The sequence below is a fragment of the Bubalus kerabau genome, chromosome 3, assembly GCF_029407905.1.
Source record: "Bubalus kerabau isolate K-KA32 ecotype Philippines breed swamp buffalo chromosome 3, PCC_UOA_SB_1v2, whole genome shotgun sequence".
In the NCBI taxonomy this organism is placed as follows: domain Eukaryota; kingdom Metazoa; phylum Chordata; class Mammalia; order Artiodactyla; family Bovidae; genus Bubalus; species Bubalus kerabau.
The window spans coordinates 90611429-90636142 of NC_073626.1; the positions used below are offsets into that span (position 1 = coordinate 90611429).

The 24714-nt window shown below is 38.3% G+C and overlaps 1 protein-coding gene across 6 annotated transcripts in view; it reads left to right on the forward strand.

The window, feature by feature from the left end:
* Positions 1 to 24714, forward strand: part of BAZ2B (bromodomain adjacent to zinc finger domain 2B) — a 420528-nt gene that overhangs the window by 345975 nt on the left and 49839 nt on the right. For all 6 annotated transcript variants that reach the window (XM_055572451.1, XM_055572453.1, XM_055572452.1 and 3 more), the window contains 2 exons: positions 20387 to 20527; positions 24274 to 24528. In XM_055572451.1, coding sequence (XP_055428426.1) covers positions 20387 to 20527; positions 24274 to 24528 — 396 coding nt within the window. The remainder of the gene's footprint in view (positions 1 to 20386; positions 20528 to 24273; positions 24529 to 24714) is intronic.

The window sequence follows — 24714 nt, forward strand, 5'->3', positions numbered from 1 at the left end:
ATGTTTCTGTCTATAAAATTTTCTTTATGTAATAAAAAATATTTTATTCTCGGTGAATTTTACACTTAAGGAATTATTATTTAAAATAATACAATAACATGTCATAAATAATCCTGTATCAGAATGTCTGAGAAAATCTCATGGGTAAAATTAAGATGTTATTATCCTCTGATAACTATGAACATGTGAACAGGATGAGGTAATTCTACCATTTTGGCAGTTATTCAGACATTTTTGGTCACACCATGTGACATTCAGGATCCTTGTTCCTGGACTGGGAATTGAATCCTCACCCCTGCATTGGGAGCACAGAGTTTGAACCACTGGACTACCATGAAAGTTCTCAGTTATTCAGATTTTAAATTGTATTCCTCTACTAAATTATACCTATAGATTTTAGTAATCAACTAAGTATTTTTTAAAATGTCTTAAAACACTATTATATACAGTTCAGTGCACTTCAGTCGCTCAGTTGTGTCCGACTCTTTGTGGCCTCATTAATCGCAGCACGCCAGGCCTCCCTGTCCATCACCATCTCCTGGAGTTCACTCAAACTCACGTCCATCGAGTTGGTGATGCCATCCAGCCATCTCATCCTCTGTTGTCCCCTTCTCCTGCCCCCAATCCCTACTAGCATCACAGGCTTTTCCAGTGAGTCAGCTCTTCACATGAGGTGGCCAAAGTATTGGAGTTTCAGCTTCAGCATTAGTCCTTCCAATGAACACCCAGGACTGATCTCCTTTAGGATGGACTGGTTGGACTCCTTGCAGTCCAAGGGACTCTAAAGAGTCTTCTCCAACACCACAGTTCAAAAGCATCAATTCTTCCACGCTCAGCTTTCTTCACAGTCCAGCTGTCACATCCATACGTGACCACTGGGAAAACCATAGCCTTGACTAGACGGACCTTTGTTAGATAAGTACTGTCTCTGCTTTTTAATATGTTGTCTAGGTTGGTCATAACTTTCCTTTCAAGGAGTAAGCATCTTTTAAAATCATGGCTGCAGTCACCATCTGCAGTGATTTTGGAGCCCCAAAAGATAGTCTGACACTGTTTCACTGTTTCTCCATCTATTTCCCATGAAGTGATGGGACCGGATGCCATGATCTTCATTTTCTGAATGTTGAGCTTTAAGCCAACTTTTTCACTCTCCTCTTTCACTTTCATCAAGAGGCTTTTTAGTTCCTCTTCACTTTCTGCCATAAGGGTGGTGTCATCTGCATATCGGAGGTTATTGATATTTTTCCCGGCAATCTTGATTCCAGCTTGTGCTTCTTTCAACCCAGCGTTTCTCATGATGTACTCTGCATATGAGTTAAATAAGCAGGGTGACAATATACAGCTTTGACATACTCCTTTTCCTATTTGAAACCAGTCTGTTGTTCCATGTCCAGTTCTAACTGTTGCTTCCTGACCTACATATAGGTTTCTCGAGAGGCAGGTCAGGTGGTCTGGTATTCCCATCTCTTTCAGAATTTTCCACAGTTTATTGTGATCCACACAGTCAAAGGCTTTGGCATAGTCAATAAAGCAGAAGTAGATGTTTTTCTGAAACTCTCTTGCCTTTTCCATGATCCAGCAGATGTTGGCAATTTGATCTCTGGTTCCTCTGCCTTTTCTAAAACCAGCTTGAACATCTGGAAGTTCACGTTTCACGTATTGCTGAAGCCTGGCTTGGAGAATTTTGAGCATTACTTTACTAGCATGTGAGATGAGTGCAATTGTGCGGTAGTTTGAGCATTCTTTGGCATTGCCTTTCTTTGGGATTGGAATGAAAACGGACCTTTTCCAGTCCTGTGGCCACTGCTGAGTTTTCCAAATTTGCTAGCATGTTGTGTGCAGCACTTTCACAGCATCATCTTTCAGGATTTGAAATAGCTCAACTGGAATTCCATCACCTCCACTAGCTTTGTTCGTAGTGATGCTTCCTAAGGCTGACTTGACTTCACATTCCAGGATGTCTGGCTCTAGGTGAGTGATCACACCATCGTGATTATCTGGGTCGTGAAGATCTTTTTTGTACCGTTCTTCTGTGTATTCTTGCCACCTCTTCTTAATATCTTCTGCTTCTATAGGGTCCATACCATTTCTGTCCTTTATTGAGCCCATCTTTGCATGAAATGTTCCCTTGGTATCTCTAACTTTCTTGAAGAGATCTCTAGTCATTCCCATTCTGGTATCTTCCTCTATTTCTTTGCATTGATTGCTGAGGAAGGCTTTCTTATCTCTCCTTGCTATTCTTTGGAACTCCGTATTCAAATGGGTATATCATTCCTTTTCTCCTTTGCTTTTCGCTTCTCTTCTTTTCACAGCTATTTATAAGGATCCCCAGACAGCCACTTTGCTTTTTTGCATTTCTTTTCCATGGGGATGGTCTTGATCCCTGTCTCCTGTACAATGTCACTAACCTCCGTCCATAGTTCATCAGGGACTCTTATCTGTCAGATCTAGTCTCTTAAATCTATTTCTCACTTCCACTGTATAATCATAAGGGATTTGATTTAGGTCTTACCTGAATGGTCTAGTGGTTTTCCCTACTTTCTTCAATTCAAGTCTGAGTTTGGCAATAAGGAGTTCATGATCTGAGCCACAGTCAGTTCCCTGTCTTGTTTTTGCTGACTGTATAAAGCTTCTCCATCTTTGGCTGCAAAGAATATAGTCAATCTGATTTTGGTGTTGACCATCTGGTGATGTCCAGGTGTAGAGTCTTCTCTTGTGTTGTTGGAAGAGGGTGTTTTCTATGACCAGTGTGTTCTCTTGGCAAAACTCTATTAGCCTTTGCCGTGCTTTATTCCGTATTCCAAGGCCAAATTTGCCTATTACCCCAGGTGTTTCTTGACTTCCTACTTTTGCATTCCAGTCCCCTGTAATGAAAAGGACATCTTTTTTGGGTGTTAGTTCTAAAAGGTCTTGTAGGTCTTCACAGAACCATTCAACTTCAGCTTCTTCAGCATTACTGGTTGGGGCACAGACTTGGATTACTGTGATATTGAATGGTTTGCCTTGGAGACGAACAGAGATCATTCTTCTGTTTTTGAGATTGCATCCAAGTACTGCATTTTGGACTCTTTTGTTGACCATGATGGCTACTCCATTTCTTCTAAGGGATTTCTGCCCGCTGTAGTAGATATAACGGTCATCTGAGTTAAATTCACCCATTCCAGTCCATTTTAGTTCGCTGATTCCTAGAATGTCGACATTCACTCTTGCCATCTCCTGTTTGACCACTTCCAATTTGCCTTGATTCATGGACCTAACATTCCAGGTTCCTATGCAATATTGCTCTTTACAGCATTGGACCTTGCTTCTATCACCAGTCACATCCACAACTGGGTATTTCTGGAGTTATTTCTCCACTGATCTCCAGTAGCATATTGGGCACTTACCGACCTGGGGAGTTCCTCTTTCAGTATCCTATCATTTTGCCTTTTCATACTGTTCATGGGATTCTCAAGGCAAGAATACTGAAGAGGTTTGCCATGCCCTTCTCCCGTGGACCACATTCTGTCAGGCCTCTCCACCATGACCCGCCATCTTGGTGGCCCCACATGGCATGGCTTAGTTTCATTGAGTTAGACAAGGCTGTGGTCCGTGTGATCAGATTGACTAGTTGTCTGTGATTATGGTTTCAGTGTGTCTGCCCTCTGATGCCCTTCCAGAACACCTACCATCTTACTTGGGTTTCTCCTACCTTGGACCTGGGGTATATCTTCATGGCTGCTCCAGCAAAGTGCAGCCCACTGCTCCTCACCTTGGATGAGGGGTATCTCTTCACGGCCACCCTTCCTTACCTTGAAAGTGGAGTAGCTCCTCTTGGCCCTCCTGCATCCGCGAAGCCACTGCTCTTTGGATATGGGGTGGCTCCTCTCAGCCGCCACCCCTGACCTTGGGTGAGGGGTAGCTCCTCCATGTTTCTCCCCGGTCTGTCACAACCATTATGTACACAGCATTAAATTAGAGGCTGCAGGAAAAGCAAAAAATGTTAAGGATACTTTTATCATATCAGAGAGATAAAACTTTAAGTGGTAACTAGGTGTATGTTTGTACCGATAATCGAAACTTTTACCATATCTTTTATATAAACTTACCCCTTGGTGAATATTAACAAATTACTACTAAATGTACTTATTCATCTTTTCATTATTACTTAACATTCCCAAGGTGTGACTGGTGTCATGCCAATAATGAGCCTATCTTGGCTTCATATTCTGCATCTTATTACCTCCTAATAGCTCAGTTGCACTTTTTTCTTTTACTAACTGTTAAAAGAACAAATTTTACTGTAGGTTAAAGCCATATAATACTTAGGCAGGGCCAACTCAAAATTCTGAAATGACCTAGTGTAACCTTTAATTCTAAACTTTAATACTTTCAGAATTTAATTATTAAGTTGTACAGAAAAAAGATGTTATAGGTAATCTTTAAAAAATTGATGTTAAAAAACTAATTGCTTTCACCTTGTTAATCAGAAATCTCTTATAACATCTGAATTTATTCCAAGAAACTCCTCATAGTCATCAAAGTGAAAAGGTAACACAAGCACCATTTTCATGTTTCTTTTTGTACACTACACTGATCTTACTTTTTGATTTACTATTAATATATTTTTCACTAAAAATACCCCAAATTTATATTAGTCCCCAAACTTAGAAATGTAATTTCTATAGTTTTTCCTTTAACCTATAATTAATAAGAATATACAGGCATACAAATTACCTTTTCTTATATTATTTTAATATATTATCATAGTTCATAAATATTTTTATAATATAATAAAGAATAATTTTTAGCCTTGTGAAGGTTTATATGCTAATGTAACACAAGTCTTATGAAATATATGTGCTTTAATTATTACTAATCATTCGAAACTCAAGTTGGTTTCAGCAGTGTGACAAAGTAGCTCAAAATCTACTGTTTTCATTTATAAAAACTTCAAACTATGTCAATCACAAATTTATGAACACTTTACTCATATTATCTGAATAATCACCAGAGCAATCTTAAGAGTCTTTTGTATATCTCCCCAAGAATCAATAAACACAAAAGGTTGTTAAATATGCATCTCTTACAGAATAACTATGTCAGCATTTTAGGCAATAAAGCCATAAAACAGAAGAGAGTAGTTCAAGTTTCAGAAGTCATCTAATACTTTGTATGCAGAAAACATGTATAACCCCTCAAGTCATGAGAATATTTTTATAATCCTATATTTATACTAATCATTACTTAGTGAAAAATAAGTAGAATTGCCCATATACATACTTTTGTTTAAGCAAACCCATTTTTCTGTTGAAGATGTGTGTACTTATATGACATACTTCTGTATTGTACTTTATATATCTACTTAATTTCAATTTTAAAATTCAGTTACCTTTTTTTTTTTTTCAGCAGAACAAGATTTATTTCTCTTTTAACCAAATTCTTATAGAACCATGTAAGACAGTTCATATAGAGATCATGATTTAGGAAGGTCTTCCTCAGTCTGAATCTTTAGGTCAGCAGAGACAAAAGTATAGGCTTTCAAGACCATATCACTCTGTCATAGGCAATAGGATCTGTCCTGTTAGATTTGATTATACTTTTTCTTTTTTTCAGGTCCATCTTTTTTTTTTTTTTTTTTAATTATTTTGCTGTATCGGGTGTTAGTTGAGACATGAGGGATCTTCCTTGTGTCATGTGGAATCTTGCCTTGAGGCACTCGGTCTCTCTAGTTGTGTTGCATAGGCTCAGTAGCTGTGGCACACAGGCTTATTTGCTCCCTGGCGTGTGGGATTTTAGTTCCTGGACCAGGGATTGAACCCACATCCTCTGCAATGCAAGGCAGATTCTTTACCACTGGACCACCAGGGAAGTCCCCTCAGGTACATCTTAAATTTCAAAAATTTAGAGACTATTATCCTTCAGCATTGATTTTTGTCTCTTTCCACACAGTCAAAAGCTTTGGCATAGTCAATAAAGCAGAAATAGATGTTTTTCTGAAACTCTCTTGCCTTTTCAATGATCCAGCGGATGTTGGCAATTTGATCTCTGGTTCCTCTGCCTTCTCTAACACCAGCTTGAACGTATGGAAGTTCACGGTTCACGTATTGCTGAAGCCTGGCTTGGAGAATTTTGAGCATTACTTGACTAGCGTGTGAGATGAGTGCAATTGAGCGGTAGTTTGAGCATTATTTGGCATTGCCTTTGTTTGTGATTGGAAGCCTTTGACTGTGTGGATCACAATAAACTGTGGAAAATTCTGAAGGAGATGGGAATACTAGACCACCTGAACTGCCTCTTGAGAAACCTGTATGTAGGTCAGGAAGCAAGAGTTAGAACTGGACATGGAACAACAGACTGGTTCCAAATAGGAAAAGGACTACGTCAAGGCTGTATATTGTCACCCTGCTTATTTAACTTATATGCGGAGTACATCATGAGAAATTCTGGCCTGGAGGAAGCACAAGCTGGAATCAAGATTGCTGGGAGAAATATCAATAACCTCCGATATGCAGATGACACCACCCTTATGGCAGAAAGTGAAGAAGAACTAAAAAGCCTCTTGATGAAAGTGAAAGAGGAGAGTGAAAAAGTTGGCTTAAAGCTCAACATTCAGAAAACTAAGATCATGGCATCCGGACCTGTCACTTCATGGCAAATAGATGGGGAAACAGTGGAAACAGTGGCTAACTTTATTTTGGGGGGCTCCAAAATTACTGCAGATGGTGATTGCAGCCATGAAATTAAAATATGCTTACTCCTTTGAAGGAAAGTTATGACCAATCTAGACAGCATATTAAAAAGCAGATACGTTACTTTGTCAACAAAGGTCCTTCTAGTCAAGGCTATGGTTTTTCCAGTCATCATGTATGTATGTGAGAGTGGAATATAAAGAAAGCTGAGCACGGAAGAACTGATGCTTTTGAACTGTGCTGTTGGAGAAGACTCTTGAGAGTCCCTTGGACTGCAAGGAGATCCAACCAGTCCATCATAAAGGAGATCAGTCCTGAGTATTCATTGGAAAGATGATGTTGAAGCTGAAACTCCTATACTTTGGCCACCTGATGTGAAGAGCTGACTCATTTGAAAAGACCCTGATGCTGTGCAAGATTGAGGGCAGGAGGAAAAGGGGACGACAGAGGATGAGATGGTTGGATGGCATCACCGACTCAATAGACATGAGTTTGGGTAGACTAAGGCAGTTGGTAAGGGACAGAGAGGCCTGGCATGCTGCAGTTCATATGGTCCCAAAGAGTCGGACATGACTGAACAACTGAACTGAACTGAACTGATTCATCTTGTGCCTTGGGAATACCAAGAAAAGAACTATAAACTGATAACATTTCTTGTAGGAGATCATAATACAACAGCCTCATGGTTACTTTGGAATATTACCTAGAAGTCAAAAAACAAAGTTTCTTTCAATGTACCCATTTCTTAAGTTTGCCTAAAAGTCTGTGATTTTTTTTTTAATTTTAATTGGAGGCTAATTACTTTACAATATTGTGGTTTTTTACATACATTCACATGAATCAGCCATGGTGTACATGTGTTCCCCATCCTGACCCTACCTCTCACCTCCCTCCCCATCCCATCTCTCAGGGTCATCCCAGTGCACCAGCCCTGAGCACCCTCCTCATGCATCGAACCTGGACTGGTGATCTATTTCACATATGATAATATACATGTTTCAGTGCTATTCTCTCACATCATCCCACCCTCATCTTCTCCCACAGAGTCCAACATTCTGTTCTTTACCTCTGTGTCTCTTTTGCTGTCTTGCATATAGGGTCATCATTACCATCTTTCTAAATTCCATATATATGCCTTAATATACTGTATTGGTGTCTTTCTTTCTGACTTACTTTACTCTGTATAATAGGCTCCAGTTTCATCCACCTCATTAGAACTGATTCAAATGCATTCTTTTTAATAGATGAGTAATATTCCATTTGTGTATATGTACCACAGCTTTCTTATCCATTTGTCTGCCGATGGACATCTAGGTTGCTTCCATGTCCTGGCTATTGTAAACAGTGCTGCGATGAACATTGGGGTACACATGTCTCTTTCAATTCTGATTTCCTCAGTGTGTCTGCCCAGCAGTGGATTGCTGGGTCGTATGGCAATTCTATTTGCAGCTTTTTAAGGAATCTCCACACTGTTCTCCATAGTGCCTGTACTAGTTTCCATTCCCACCAACAGTGTAAGAGGGGTCCTTTTTCTCCACACCCTCTCCAACATTTATTGTTTGTAGACTTTTTGATAGCAGCCATTCTGACCAGCATGAGATGGTACCTCATTGTGGTTTTGATTTGCATTTCTCTGATAATGAGTGATGTTGAGCATCTTTTCATGTGTTAGCCATTTGTATGTCTTCTCTGGAGAAATGTCTGTTTAGTTCTTTGGCCCATTTTTTTTATTGGATTGCTTATTTTTCTGGAATTGAGCTGCAGGAGCTGGTTGTATATTTTTGAGATTAATTTTTTGTCAGTTTCATTTGGTATTATTTTCTCCCATTCTGAAGGCTGTCTTTTCACCTTGCTTATAGTTTCCTTCACAAAAGCTTTTAAGTTTGATTAGGTCCCATTTGTTTATTTTTGCCTTTATTTCCATTACTCTGGGAGGTGGGTCATAGAGGATCCTGCCGTGATTTATGTCAGAGAGTGTTTTGCCTATGTTTTCCTCTATGAGGTTTATGGTTTCTGGCCTTACATTTAGATCTTTAATCCATTTTGAGTTTATTTTTGTGTATGGTGTTAGAAAGTGTTCCAGTTTCATTCGTTTACAAGTGGTTGACCAGTTTTCCCAGCACCACTTGTTAAAGACATTGTCTTTTCTCCATTGTATATTCTTGCCTCCTTTGTCAAAGATAAGGTGTCCATAGATGCGTGGACTTATCTCTGGGCTTTCTATTTTGTTCCATTGATTTGTGTTTCTGTGTTTGTACCAGCACCATACTGTCTTGATGAGTGTAGCTTTGTAGTGTAGCCTGAAGTCAGGCAGGTTGATTCCTCCAGTTCCATTCTTCTTTCTCAAGATTGCTTTGGCTATTTGAGTTTTTTTGTAATTCCAAACAAATTGTGAAATTATTTGTTCTAATTCTCTGAAAAAAACCATTGATAGGGATTGTATTGAATCTATAGACTGCTTTGGGTAGTATACTCATTTTCACTATATTGATTCTTCCAATCCATGAACACGGTATATTTGTCTATCTATTTGTGTCCTCTTTGATTTCTTTAACTAGTGTTTTATAGTTTTCTATATATAGGTCTTTTGTTTCTTTAGGTAGATATATTCTTAAGTATTTTATTCTTTTCGTTGCAATGGTGAATGGAATTATTTCCTTAATTTCTCTTTCTGTTTTCTCAGTGTATAGGAATGCAAGGGATTTCTGTGTGTTGATTTTATATCCTTCAACCTTACTATATTCATTGATTAGCTCTAGTAATTTTCTGGTGAAGTCTTTAGGGTTTTCTATGTAGAGGATCATGTCATCTGCAAACAGTGAGAGTTTTACTTCTTCTTTTCCAGTCTGGATTCCTTTTATCTCTTTTTCTGCTCTGATTGCTGTGGCCAAAACTTCCAAAACTATATTGAATAGTAGTGGTGAGAGTCAGCACCCTTGTCTTGTTCCTGACTTTAGGGGAAATGCTTTCAATTTTTCACCATTGAGGATAATGTTTGCTGTGGGTTTGTCATATATAACTTTTATTATGTTGATGTATGTTTCTTCTATTCCTGCTTTCTGGAGCTTTTTTGTCATAAGTGGGTGTTGAATTTTGTCAAAGGCTTTCTCTGCATCTATTGAGATAATCATATGGTTTTTATCTTTTAATTTGTTAATATGGGGTATCACATTGATTGATTTGTGAATATTGAAGAATCCTTGCATCCCTGGGATAAAGCCACTTGGTCAAGATGTATGATTTTTTTAATATGTTGTTGGATTCTGTTTGCTAGAATTTTGTTAAGGATGTTTGCATCTATGTTCATCAGTAATATTAGCCTGTAGTTTTTTTGTTTTGTGGCATCTTTGTTCAGTTTTGGTGTTAGGGTGATGGTGGCCTCATAGAATGGTTTTCGAAGTTTACCTTCCTCTGAAATTTTCTGGAAGAGTTTGAGTAGGATAGGTGTTAGCTATTCTCTAAATTTTTGGTAGAATTCAGCTGTGAAGCCATCTGGTCCTGGGCTTTTGTTTGTTAGAAGATTTCTGATTACGATGTCAATTTCTGTGCTTGTGATGGGTCTGTTGAGATTTTCTATTTCTTCTTGGTTCAGTTTTGGAAAGTTATACTTTTCTAAGAATTTGTGCATTTCTTCCAAGTTGCCCATTTTATTGGCATATAGTTGCTGATAGTAGTCTCTTATGATCCTTTGTATTTCTCTGTTGTCTGTTGTGATTTCTCCATTTTCATTTCTAATTTTGTTGATTTGACTCTTCTCCCTTTGTTTCTTGATGAGTCTGGCTAATGGTTTGTCTATTTTATTTATCTTCTTGAAGAACCAGGTTTTAGCTTTGTTAATTTTTGCTATGGTCTCTTTTGTTTCTTTTGCATTTATTTCTGCCCTAATTTTTGTGATTTCTTTCTTTCTACTAACCCTGGGGTTCTTCATTTCTTCCTTTTCTAATTGCTTTAGGTGTAGAGTTAGGTGATTTATTTGATTTCTCTCCTGTTTCTTGAGGTAGGCTTGTATTACTATGAACCTTCCCCTTAGCATGGCTTTTACTGAATCCCGTAGGTTTGGGTTGTTGTGTTTTCATTTTCATTTGTTTCTATTCATATTTTGATTTCTTCTATGACTTGTTGGTTATTCAGAAGTGTGTTGTTTAGCCTCCATATGTTTGTATTTTTCTTAGTTTTTTTTTTTTTTCCTGTAGTTGACTTCTAATCTTACCACATTGTGATCAGAAAAGATGCTTGAGATGATTTCAATTTTTTTGAATTTACCAAGGCTAGATTTATGGCCCAGGATGTGCTCTATCCTGGAGAAGTTTCCGTATGTATTTAAGAAAACGGAGAAATTTATTGTTTTAGGGTGAAATTGTCCTATAGATATCAATTAGGTCTAACTGGTCCATTGTATCATTTAAAGTTTGTGTTTTTAATTTTCTGTTTAGTTGATCTATCCATAGGTGTGAGTGGGGTATTAAAGTCTCCCACTATTATTGTGTTACTGTTAATTCCCCCTTTCATATTTGTTAGCATTTGCCTTATGCATTGCTGTGCTCTTATGTTGGGTGCATATATATTTATATATATCTTCTTCTTGGATTGATCCTTTGATCATTATGTAGTGTCCTTCTTTGTCTCTTTTCACGGCCTTTATTTCACAGTCTATTTTATCTGATATGAGAATTGCTACTCCTGCTTTCTTTTGGTCTCCATTTGCATGAAATATCTTTTTCCAGCCCTTCACTTTCAGTCTGTATGTGTATCTAGCTTTGAGGTGGCTCTCTGTAGACAGCATATGGGTCTTGTTTTTGTGTCCATTCAGCCAGTCTTTATCTTTTGGCTGGGGCATTCAACCCATTTACATTTAAGGTAATTATTGATAAGTATGATCCCGTTGCCATTTACTTTGTTGTTTTGGGTTCGAGTTTATAAACCTTTTCTGTGTTTCCTGCCTAGAGAAGATCCTTTAGCATTTGTTGGAGAGCTGGTTTGGTGGTGCTGAATTCTCTGAGCCTTTGCTTGTCTGTAAAGCTTTTGATTTCTCCTTCATATTTGAATGAGATCCTTGCTGGGTACAGTAATCTGGGTACAGTAATCTGGGTTGTAGGTTTTTCTCTTTCATCACTTTACGTATGTCCTGCTGTACCCTTCTGGCTTGAAGAGTTTCTATTGAAAGATCAGCTGTTATCCTTATGGGGATCCCCGTGTGGGTTTAACTGTTGTTTTTCCCTTGCTGTCTTTATTATTTGTTCTTTGTATTTGAGCCAGTGCTAACTACAAGGTTTTAATCTGTTGGACCTGTCACTTCCAGAGCAGTTCCCTCTTCTTTATTTATTTTGGCTTCCTCTGTTTGCAAGTCTCTTCAGTATCTAACTTCTGCCCTGACGCAAGGGGTCGAAGGTGGTCATTTATTTAGGCTCACTTGTTCAGTTGTGCTGCGGGGAGGGAGGAACACTGCAAACAAATATCACTGGTGTGTGTGGGGATTGCGCATAGTGTCTGGGTCACACTGGGTTTGCCCCCACTCACAGAGTGTGTGCTTTCCCGGTCTACACTGCTCAGGCTCCAGGTTGCTCTGCCAGCTAACTGTCTACGGTGGGCCCTGGGTTGCGTGCACTTCCCATATCTATGCCGTTCAGGTTCTCGGGTACAGACTCAGTTGGGCCTGTGTTTTGTGCGCGCTTTTTGTGCCCTTCCCAGGTCAGAGCAGCTCAGGCAACCAGGTGCTTGGTGAGCGCACACTCCCCAGGTGCGGTGCATCTTAGCACCTCCCAGGTCCCAGCCGCTTGGTTTCCTGGGTGCGCAGCGGCATCTCAGGTGTGCTATGTGTCTCTTCTGGGGAGCTGATCTGTGGCTGTGACCCTCCTGACGGATGTCAACCGTTCAGAATACCAAGAAGACTTGGGTAGCGACTGAGAGCCTGCTCGCTGTTTGATAGGGGATGCCCTCTCTGGGGCCGAGTTTGCCCCTTTCCTTCCAGCTCTGACTGGCGCCCGCCTGCCTCCCTGCCTCCGGTGGGGGTGGGCCGATCCGCAGCTGACTAGCTCTCCTCTGGTATTCACAGTCCTTTGTTCTGTGAGCGGGCAGGCAGTGCCTTAGGTTAGAGCTTTTAGTGGGAAAGTTCTCTCTCTCTCTTTCCTCTTTGTGTTTTTTTTCCCCCTCTCTGGCTGTCCCATGGTTTGGGTTGCTATCTCACGTTAGCTCCCTCAGATTGTCCTCAGGGCATTCAAGCCAGGTCCTGACCCTAAGCAATGCATCCTGTGCCTCCCTGTTCAGCCCCCGCTTGCTGGTGGTGGATGCAAGCATCTGGGCTACTTCTCCGCTGGGAGCTGTAGATAGACCCGTACGTAATCTGTGGGTTTTATTTATTTATTTTTTCCTCTCAGTTATGTTGCCTTCTGAGATTCCAAAACTCCCCACAGACCCGCCGGTGAGAGGGTCTCCTGGTGTTTGGAATCTTCTCTTTTAAGACTCCCTCCCCGGGACTGGTCTCCATCCCTAACTCTTTTGTCTCTCTTTTTATCTTTTATATCTTGTCCTACCTCCTTTTGAAGATAATGGGCTGCCTTTCTCGGTGCCTGGTGTCCTCCACCAGCATTCAGAAGTTGTTTTGTGGAATTTGCTCAGCGTTCAAATGATCTTTCAATGAATTTGTAGGGGAGAAAGTGGTCTCCCCGTCCTATTCCTCTGCCATCTTAGGACCGCCCCCCTCAGTTAACCTTTAAAAACATGTAAAATGATTTTGTTTTAACTACTCAGAAAAATTTTAAATATCATACGCATTTAAAAGATACATGCACAATTTTGGAAAGAATTATTTTCAGTGTAATTTAGATATATTAAAATCTCTATCTGACAAGAATTATGAGCAATTTTTATTTTAATTTAGAAGACATTTGTATAATAATAACTGGCTTTCCTCGTAGCTCCTTTGGTAAAGAATCTGCCTTCAATGCAGGAGACCCGGTTCAATTCCTGGGTCTGGAAGAGCTGCTGGAGAAGGGATGGGCTACCCACTCCAGTATTCTTGGACTTCCCTTGTGGCTCAGCTGCGAAAGAATCCGCCTACAACGTGGGGGATCTGGGTTCGATTCCTGGGTTGGGAAGATCCCCTGGAGAAGGGAAAGGCTACTCACGCCAGTATTCTGGCCTGGAGAATTCCATGGACTATACAATCCATGGGGTCACAAAGAGTTGGATGCCACTTGCACTTTCACTTTTCACTCTAAAAATATTTAATACTTAATCTAAAATGAGGGCTTCCCTGGTAGCTCAGTGGTGAAAATATCTACCTGTAATGCAGGAGAGATGGGGTGATCCCTCAGTCACGAAGATCCCTGGAGAAGGAAATGGCAACCCACTCCAGTATCTTGCCTGGAAAACCCCATGGACAAAGGAGCCTGGTGGGCTACAATGGATGGGGTCACAGAGCAGTCAGACATGACTTATCAACTAAACAATAACAATCTAAAGTGCAGACTTTTGTATAATACTTTGGTGGATTTTATGAAAATGTGATAACTGGAAATTTTCTTTTTAAGTAATATTTTATAACTGTAAAATACAATGATATGTAATACAAATAAGGTATAATTTTACTAAAATTTGAAATATAAGGATTTATTTTATCATGGATTCATATTTTTCATTTGTTTAAACTTAAATTTTTTATATTTCAAAGGTAAAAATAGGCCCTTAAAAATTATCCCGGTTTTTCTACTCATACTCAATATATGATATAAAATAGCACCAGTTTTATTCTTTATATCTGTCTTCTGTAAATGGCTTGTGTTATTAATCTTATTTACACTTTTATTCCTCTTGTACCCTGAGGTAAATCTGTGTCTCTTAAATAATATTTATATCTTTGAAATTTAAATACAAGTTGCTGTCAAAAGAAATGTATTCTCCTAATTATACCCAGAGCAAATACCTAAGAGACCCAGTAGAATCATAAAATACAAAAACATAGGCATCTTTGCAGCATGGTCTCTTAAAAATGGCCTGTTTTGCAATCTAATAAGTTGTAAAACTTTATAATAGCAGATCCTCCTACCACACTCATTGTTTAGTTTTTAAACTTCTGTTATTTTAAAATAAAATACATTTATTTCATACCTTTGTTATTTTGCTTTGGATTTCTGGAAGTACTTTCATTTTTGCTTTTACAGTCCCTAAAATAATCTTTTTATGTGAGTAAAAACCTGCTTTTTAAATTGTCACCTTATGTATCTTAGACTCTTTAGTATAATCTAAATTTAATGCATTTACTATCGAAAGGTGTTTCAATTTTGAGATGAAATTTAACTGACTTCTTAACTAAGATATTAGTAATATTTTAATACAGAAAATTTCTCTTCTGTATTATAATTAAGATTATAAGATGTTTTATTTTAAATTAGATATATTCCAAGGATCTGTATTTATTTCATAAATCTCCACATCTAGAAAACTGAGCAAGGACAGGAATAGCTGAGAATGAAAGTCAAAAAATGGGAAGGAGATATTCTAATTTGCTTGTAATTATTTATAGTCAATCTAAAATATAGTCAGGAACTATATATCATAGTCATTTGTAGACAATTAAGTTATTGCCTTGAAATTTAAATAATGTGGCATTTGTAGATTTATTCATTCAGCAAGTTAAAAGCACATTGTATATGTCATTAGAGACATATGATAACTATTATAGTTGGAAATAAAAATAATATTTAGACCAGTAGGAAAGGAAAATTGAACTGATACAGGCTTGAGTGTCAAAGACAAAGAATATCATTAAAAACTCTCCTGAATGTTTTTGGAAAATTATATTGCTTAGAATCAGTAGGTCCATAAAGAGGTGAATAAGTTTGTTCTTCTGACCTCTAGAAGCTCACACTACAGTGGAAGAGATCAACTTTGAACAAATAGTTGTCACTCAGTGCAATGAATACTATAGTAAGTTATGTGGGAGCTCAAAAAAAGGGAAATATTAAAACTCCTAAACTAGTTGTGGGAAAAATAAAAACACGGGCTTTAGTTGTGTGTAAGGGAAGAAGGGCTATGCATCACAGACAGAGGAGCTGACAGGTACATAGGTACGATGTATTAAGTAAAACAGACCTCTGGGTTCTAGGGGGAGGAAGGTGAGAAGAGAGGGTTAGTGGATTTTAACTTTGTGTATATACCGTCTAGTCAAGGCTAAGGTTTTTCCTGTGGTCATGTATGGATGTGAGAGTTGGACTGTGAAGAAGGCTGAGCGCCGAAGAATTGATGCTTTTGAACTGTGGTGTTGGAGAAGACTCTTGAGAGTCCCTTGGACTGCAAGGAGATCCAACCAGTCCATTCCGAAGGAGATCAGCCCTGGGATTTCTTTGGAAGGAATGATGCTAAAGCTGAAACTCCAGTACTTTGGCCACCTCATGCAAAGAGTTGACTCTTTGGAAAAGACTCTGATGCTGGGAGGGATTGGGGGCAGGAGGAGAGGGGACGACCGAGGATGAGATGGCTGGATGGCATCACTGACTCGATGGATGTGAGTCTGAGTGAACTCCGGGAGTTGGTGATGGACAGGGAGGCCTGGTGTGCTGCGATTCATGGGGTCGCAAAGAGTCGGACACGACTGAGCGACTGAACTGAACTGAACTGATATACCTCTCTCTGGAGAAGGAAATGGCAACCCACTCCAGTATTCTTGCCTGTAGAACCCCATGGACAGAGGAGCCTGGCAGGTTACAGTCCATGGGGTCACAAGAGTCGGATGACTTAGTAACTAAACCACCACCACCACCACCATATACCTCTCTTGACTGTTGCTTCTCTTCCTCTTCTTCCCTTTCTCTTTCACCTCTCCTCTTCCTTCTTCACCTTCGTATTCCTCCTCCTCATGATCATATCATTATCATCCAAGCAATGCCTCAAACTGCTTACACATCTCTTCAGCACAGGTGTATCACACAGTGAGCCTAGTGTGTGGGAAGTACACTGAGAATCATAAGATGTGAGACCAGAACTTCTGTGAGGCTGGATTGTGACTGTCTTTATTTTAAATATTAGTTGATCGTTGAGGGGATCCTAGAAGCTCTGGTTCCTTGAGAGTCATTTTGTAGCAGAACCGCAGGATTTGTATCAGTCCTATACAGTCTAATAAAAGTCATTAAATAAATTGGTGAACAAATTAATTCTATTTAGAGATTCCATGTTTCCTTAAAGTATTCCATTGAGGGAGTGGATGCTTGTCTTTAAGTAATAAAGGTCCTGTAAATTTCTAAGATTTCTTGCAAATCTCCATTTTTATCCTAAAATGTAGATGTCATTTTTACATGCCACATTATGCATTGCTTTTTTAATTCGAAAAATACTGCATATCACTAGGTAAAAATGATATTCAGGAATACCTTTATTCTAACTCGTTGTCTATATATCGCTGAAGGGTGTTCACACCCTCAGATTACCACTGCTGTGAAGCTGGTGTAGTGAAAAGAGCATTAGTGTCACACAGTTCCTTTCTTTCTTTTTGAAAAGAAATTACAACCATTTTCAACAGTTCTTAGTGAATAGTAGAGAAGTCTCAATTATTTATGATTACTATTAAAACATCATTAAGAATTCTGGGTTAGTCCTATATAATAGAAAAATTTACACCAGCTACTTTGAAAGTTATGAGACATTTAATATATTTTCCCTATTAGTGATTATAATTCATTATTCTGGTAAGTGACCACGAAGTTGTCTTCTCTTCTTCAGAAAAGTAGTTAGAGCAACATCTCATGCATTTAAAAATTGGAAATCTAATTCTGGAAAACAAAATTGTTCTACTGATGTTAATTTGATTTGAAAATCTGTATTGTGTTGTGGGATTGTTACACATTGCTGCTGCTACTGCTGCTAAGTCGCTTCAGTTGTGTCCGACTCTGTGCGACCCCACAGACGGCAGCCCATCAGGCTGCCCCGTCCCTGGGATTCTCCAGGCAAGAACACTGGAGTGGGTTGCCATTTCCATCTCCAATGCATGAAAGTGAACAGTGAAAGTGAAGTCACTCGGCCGTGTCTGACTCTTCACAACCCCATGGACTGCAGCCTACCAGGCTCCTCCGTCCATGGGATTTTCTAGGCAAGAGGAGTGGGGTGCCATCACCTTCTCTGTGTTACACATTAATTGTGTATATTTTAAAGCTTTTTTATCATTTCCTTCCCAAATGTCTGCATGAATCAGTAATCCAGAAATTTAGAAGTAGTATAAAAAAGAGCAGTAATCTGAGCATATCTTATAAAAAAGTCCTCATGATCTGATCTCCATGTGTCACAGTTCCTAGCAACTATTTACCATGCAACCCACCGTCCAGTCATGTTCTCTCAGCTCTTGGCTGGGAGTATACTTCTCCACTCCTCTGTTTCCCCCTTGGCATGCCCTGCTACAGCAGGCAGGGTGCTGTCTTACCAGTGGTAATTGAAAATGGAGATGGTTAAGTTATGGGCAAAAATGCTAACATACTACAGGAAGCAATAATGCTAGGTTAAAATTATGGGTAAGAGCCATAATTACGTATTAGAAATTGGTTATAGGAAGAAGGTGGTGTTTTTGAATTAGAATTTGACATGCAAGATGAGATCAATGACCTCTCTGGTTGGAGTCACAAATATAAGGAGGTGAGGAAACAATATATGTTTATCAGGAATAGCAAGTAGTTTGACTAAATTTACATAGAATATAAAAGTGGAAGATAAGTTTGGAAAAGAAGAGAGTCCAGATTCAAAAGTAAGTAGACTTTATTTTGGTAAAAATAAAACTGAAAGATGTATAACAAGTTAGAATTGTCATTATTATTATTCTCTAATAAGTAAGAATATTGATTGGGCCGAGGACAATCAGATACAGCCTTACACCTGTCAAAATGCAATTTATCAAAAAGATAAGTAATGGCTCTTGGCAAGGATGTGGAGAAAAGGAAATCCTTGTTGACTTTTGGTGAGAATATAAACTCATGCAGCCACTGTAGATAACAATATGCAGGTCTCTCGAAAAATTAAAAATAAAACTACCATATGATTCAGCAACTCCACTTCTGGGTATTTATCCAAAGAAAATGAAAACACGAATTCAGAAAGATACATGCACCCTGTGTTCACTGCAGAATTATTTATGATAGCCAAAACATGGCAGCAGCACAAGTGTTCATCAGTAAATGAATGGATGAAAAATAACCCTGTGTACGAGACAGCAAAAGAGACACTGATGTATAGAACAGTCTTATGGACTCTGTGGGAGAGGGAGAGGGTGGGAAGATTTGGGAGAATGGCATTGAAACATGTAAAATATCATGTATGAAATGAGTTGCCAGTCCAGGTTCGATGCACGATACTGGATGCTTGGGGCTGGTGCACTGGGACGACCCAGAGGGATGGAATGGGGAGGGAGGAGGGAGGAGGGTTCAGGATGGGGAACACATGTATACCTGTGGCGGATTCATTTTGATATTTGGCAAAACTAATACAGTTATGTAAAGTTTAAAAATAAAATAAAATTTAAAAAAGAAAAATATGTGGTATATATGTGAATGGAATATTATTCGGCCATAAAAGGAATGAAGTATTACCGTTTGTTACAGTGTGGGTGGACCTAGAGTGTATTGTGTTAAGTGAAATAAGTCTGCAAAGACAAACGCCATATGATTTCACTTGTATATAGAACCTAAAAAGAAAAACAAGCAAACATAAAACAGAAACAAACTCATAGATACAGAAAACAGGCTAGCGTTTCAAAGAGGGGAGGGGTGGTTGTGGGAAATGGTTGAAATAAGTCCAGTTATAAAATAAGTCATGGGGATATAATGTACAGCATAAGTAGCAGTCAATAATATTGTAATAACTTTGGAGACACAGTAATCAGATTTGTTTATGGTGATTATTTCATAATGTGTAAAAATATTAGGTCACTGTATTGTACACCTAAAACTAACATAGTATTGTAAGTCAGTTATACTTCAATTTAAAAAGAGAATTGTATTTGAGATATGACAATAAAATAATGACACCAGTATTACGGAAAATCACTTCTTTGAAAGAAATGTCATCCTCTACAAGAAGGGAAACAAGATTATTTCCATATTGTTGCCATTATCCAAAATATTTTTAATGCTTTTGGAATTGCATTCAGAACCTATTTGATATTCTTTTAAGTGTTGTTTAGAGTGGTTAATAATATTTTTATTTCATCATAGATGCACATGTTCGGACTAGCTAATTCACTTTTGAATTATTTTTTATGCAAATTCAAACGTGTTTTATTTTCATGCTGTAAATCTTATTTCCTGGAGCTACACAAAAATTTTCGCTAATCCTAGTTAACTTTTTAAAATAAATATTTACTTGCCCATGTTCATTTTATATACCTGCTTGTATTAATATTTTATTCTCATAATCTGGAAAAAGATTGAATAAATTTTGAATAATGAAATAATCAGGATTGAAACTAATACTGATATTTTGTATTAGTATGTGTGTGTGTATATATATATATATATACACACACACATACAGTCATAAGGTTATTTTCAAACTCAAAGGGTGAAAATATGGAAAAGCAAAATGTCAATATTTCTTTGTAATTTCAAGTCTATTCCTAATCATTCCAAGAGAAATTTTGTTCATGGAAATAACACTTTGATTACCTTTTAAATTTTAACTGGAAGTTTTTTAAACATACACAGTGATTAAAGAGAATATGTGGACATGGTTTTCTTTTTAAGGAAAGAGAACGATTGAAGCAAGAAAAACGTGATGAGAAAAGATTAAATAAAGAACGTAAACTAGAGCAACGAAGATTAGAATTAGAAATGGCAAAGGAACTAAAGAAGCCTAATGAAGACATGTGCTTAGCAGACCAAAAGGTAATTTATCATGTAAACCATTTCATTAATAAATTTGAATTTTTTTGTGTTCTCATCTGATTGCTTTGCCAGAGTTGCCATTGTGAAAGCATTGTATTTTTAGCTGCTGCTGCTAAGTTGCTTCAGTCATGTCCGACTCTGTGCAACCCCACAGACGGCAGCCCACCAGGCTCCCCCATCCCTGGGATTCTCCAGGCAAGAACACTGGAGGGGGTTGCCATTTCCTTCTCCAGTGCCTGAAAGTGAAAAGTGAAAGTGAAGTCGCTCAGTCATGTCTGACTCTTAGTGACCCCATGGACTACAGCCTACCAGGCTCCTCTGCCCATGGGATTTTCCAGGCAAGAGTACTGGAGTGGGGTGCTAGAGCAGTGAATTTCCAAGTCTAGATCATCTGTCTCTCCTGGATGGCTACAAGTAAACCTCTCTAGAGCTCTGTGCTGATAATGGCAGTTCTTAATATATAAATGGAGCACCACAAACCTTTTTAATGTAAGTAATATACTGCAGAAATCTATAAAAATGAATTATAGAAATAGGATTTCTGTGTTTCATTTGGTCTTTTTGAGGCATTTAGGAACAGAAAGATCTAACTCCTTCCCTCAGGCTTCCATAGATATTTAAACAAATTAGGATTTGCAATAAAACCTCTTTCAGTGCTTTAGTGGTGGTAGCTAACTATTGAGTACGTTTAGTTCGTGCCAGGCACAGTGCTAAATGCTTGAAATGAATTTTCTGATTTGGCCCTCACCACAGTCTTGTGGTGGAGAAGGCAATGGCACCCCACTCCAGTACTCTTGCCTGGAAAATCCCATAGACGGAGGAGCCTGGTGGGCTGCAGTCCATGGGATCGCTAAGAGTCGGACATGACTGAAGTGACTTAGCAGCAGCATTAGCAGCAATCCTGTGGAACTGATATTTTTGCCCATTTACAGATGCAAAAACTTGAAACACAGAAAGGTTAAGGAATTTGCCTGAGATTATACAACTTATAAGTAGCAACTTGGATTCAGGCTTCATTTTGTTAAACTCCAGAGCCCATACTCTTTATGACCCTGAAAGCCAAGAAGTGTGTCCTGTCAGAGTACCTCAGGTGTATTTTCTCTTCCATCATTCTTCACAGATTTGTAATATTGCTAAAATACATAAAAGTAGCAACTTGGAAAGAGCAGAAGCATAGTAACAGCTGGTATGATTTCACATATTAATGAGTAGAAGTCAATTATGTTTGGCTATAGTTAAGATAGTATTCCTGGAAAATTGTGTCAGTGCATATCATGTCTATAATAGTGTCTCAATGATACAATAGTTATACTTGGTCAGTAGCATCTATATTTACTCATATGCCATATAACATACAGATAATGATTATCTCTTATTTTTGCAAGCTCTTTTATAAAGTGCTTAAAGCAAACTTCTAGTGTTGCTGTTTGTAGCCAGCCAGGTTCCTCTGTCCATGGTATTTCCTAGGCAAGAATACTGGAATAGGTTACCATTTCCTTCTGCAGAGGATCTTTCTGATCCAGGTATCAAACCCATGTTTTCTGCATTGGCAGGCAGATTATTTACTGCTGAGGCAACAGGGAAGCCCAAACTTCTAGTACCCAAGTGGAAAATTAAATTTATTAATATTCTATTTAGTTACCTAGCATAAATGCTTTTAAATAAAGATAAAAGTATGCACATGTTGGTAAATCACTTCAGACTCTTTGCAACCCTAGAAACTACAGCCTGCCAGGCTCCTCTGTCCATGGGATTCTCCAGGCAAGAATACCAGAGTGGGTTGCCATGCCCTTCTTAAGGGGATCTTCCTGACCCAGGGATTGAATCTGGATCTCCTGCATTGCAGGCAGATTCTTTACAGTCTGAGTCACCAGGGAAGCCTGTATATAATCTAGTTTTAGTCAACTGGATGTTTAAAATTTCCTAAGCACAGAATAGGTATAGTGGTTAGTTAACATGTTTTAATAAACTCATACTGAGCAATTTTCTTGAATCCTAAGAAACTATTTTCTTGCTAATCCTTAATGATCTTTTTAAATCCTAAATTATCGTAAATAACCTTTTATTTTCATTTAAGTCCATATGCACACATATAAAATATTTGTAAGTCCATTTTAAGACTTAGGCTTCCCTGATAGCTCAGTTGGCAAAGAATCTGCCTGCAATGCAGGACACCCAGTTTGATTCCTGGGTCGGGAAGATCTGCTGGAGAAAGGATAGGCTACCCATTCCAGTATTCTTGAGCTTCCCTTGTGGCGCAGCTGGTAAAGAATCCGCCTGCATTGTGGGACACCTGGGTTCGATCCCTGGGTTGTGAAGATCCCCTGGAGAAGGGAAAGGCTACCCACTCCAGTATCCTGGCCTGGAGAATTCGATGGACTGTATAGTTCATGGGGTCTCAAAGAGTCGGACATGACTGAGTGACTTGCACTTTCAATTCACTTTGCACTTTAAGACTTACTTTTGTTGGTTTTGCTTTATAAATTTTTAGAATCATGTGGAACTATGTATGTCTGATATGATTCAGGAAAAAAGAAGACAGAATTAAATGGTTTTCATATGTAACAAAAGATTTGTATTATGTCAGCAGTATCCATAGTTTGTGTTTCTACACACTATTAGTGGAAGAAGTCTTTAGTTCGTTATTACACCAAATGCAGAGTAGAGGACACATTTTTGTGTTCAGGGTCCAATTCAGATAAATAGAAATGTTTATAAGCCACATTTTTCCCAATCATAACTGAAAGTATATTTATTGAATCATATTCATGGATGAAAATGTTTTTAGATTACTTACTTATTTAATTTTTAAAATGTCCATGAAAGCTGAAAATATAGTCATTACAATGTTAATATGTGAGCATATTTGAGAAATAGCAGAAGAAACAGTTCTTTCATTTTGATAGTGAATCAGTGTTTCACTATATACAGGAAACCTCAAAACTGACAGTTGCACTCTAACTGGCTTCTTGACAGGGTCGTAGGTTCTTGTCATGTGGACCTAGTAATTTATCTACATTCATTAGCCAAAGATGGTATCTCTCTCTCCAACCATACAAGCCACAGATGTGTACACGGTTAGTTTCTGAGCTCCCCAAAAGTATGAATTGTAAATCAGTCTACATCATTAGAAGAAAGTGTTGCGTGTGCCCTACTAAGTTGTTCCATGGTAAAGTAATCATGAGATACTTATTTCTTATGTTATTTAATTTTTCTTCCAGTTATGTAACCTGTGTTTTGTCAATATGTAAGTTAAAATTAGTGTTCTCTTTTGTAGAGATCTAAGGTCATGTTGATTTCAACCAAAATTTATTAATGGTTACTTGTGTTCAGGATTTTATGATTACATAAAGAATCTACCTGCAGTGCAGGAGACCTGGATTCAGTCCCTGAGTTGGGAAGATGCCCTGGAGAAGGGAAAGGCTACCCACTCCAGCATTCTGACCTGGAGAATTCCGTGAACTGTATAGTCCACAATGTCGCAAAGAGTCGGACACGACTAAGTGACTTTTGCTTTCACCGGGGAGTTATAGAAATGCCCTCATGGAATTTACAATCTAGAGGGAAAAACCACTGGTATAAGGCAAGATAAAAATAACCTGTGGCAGATTCATTTTGGCAAAACTAATACAATTATGTAAAGTTTAAAAATAAAATTAAAAAAAAAATAACAACTTACCTTACTTCAGAAGGTATAAAATCATGGCTTTTAAAATTATTTTTTCTTTCTTTTCTTTTATTTTCAGCCTTTGCCAGAGTTGCCTCGTATTCCAGGACTTGTTCTCTCTGGAAGTACATTTTCAGACTGTCTCATGGTGGTGCAGTTCTTACGAAACTTTGGTAAAGTTTTGGGCTTTGATGTGAATATTGATGTTCCAAACCTGAGTGTTCTTCAAGAGGGATTGCTAAATATAGGGGACAGCATGGGTGAAGTACAAGACTTGCTTGTGAGGCTCCTCTCAGCTGCTGTATGTGATCCAGGTCTAATTACAGGATACAAGGTAAAAAAAAACAAAATACATCTTTTTAATTTGTACTATCAGTGCATTAATAGCTGGCTTTAGCATGTTAGCAGAAGATTGTATAGACTTACTCAATTTTTTCTACGTAGCTTCTCACGAAGTTAAAGGTAGATTTGCTTCAGTTACAGTTGGTACAAACTTAGAAAAACCTGGTTCATAAAGCCT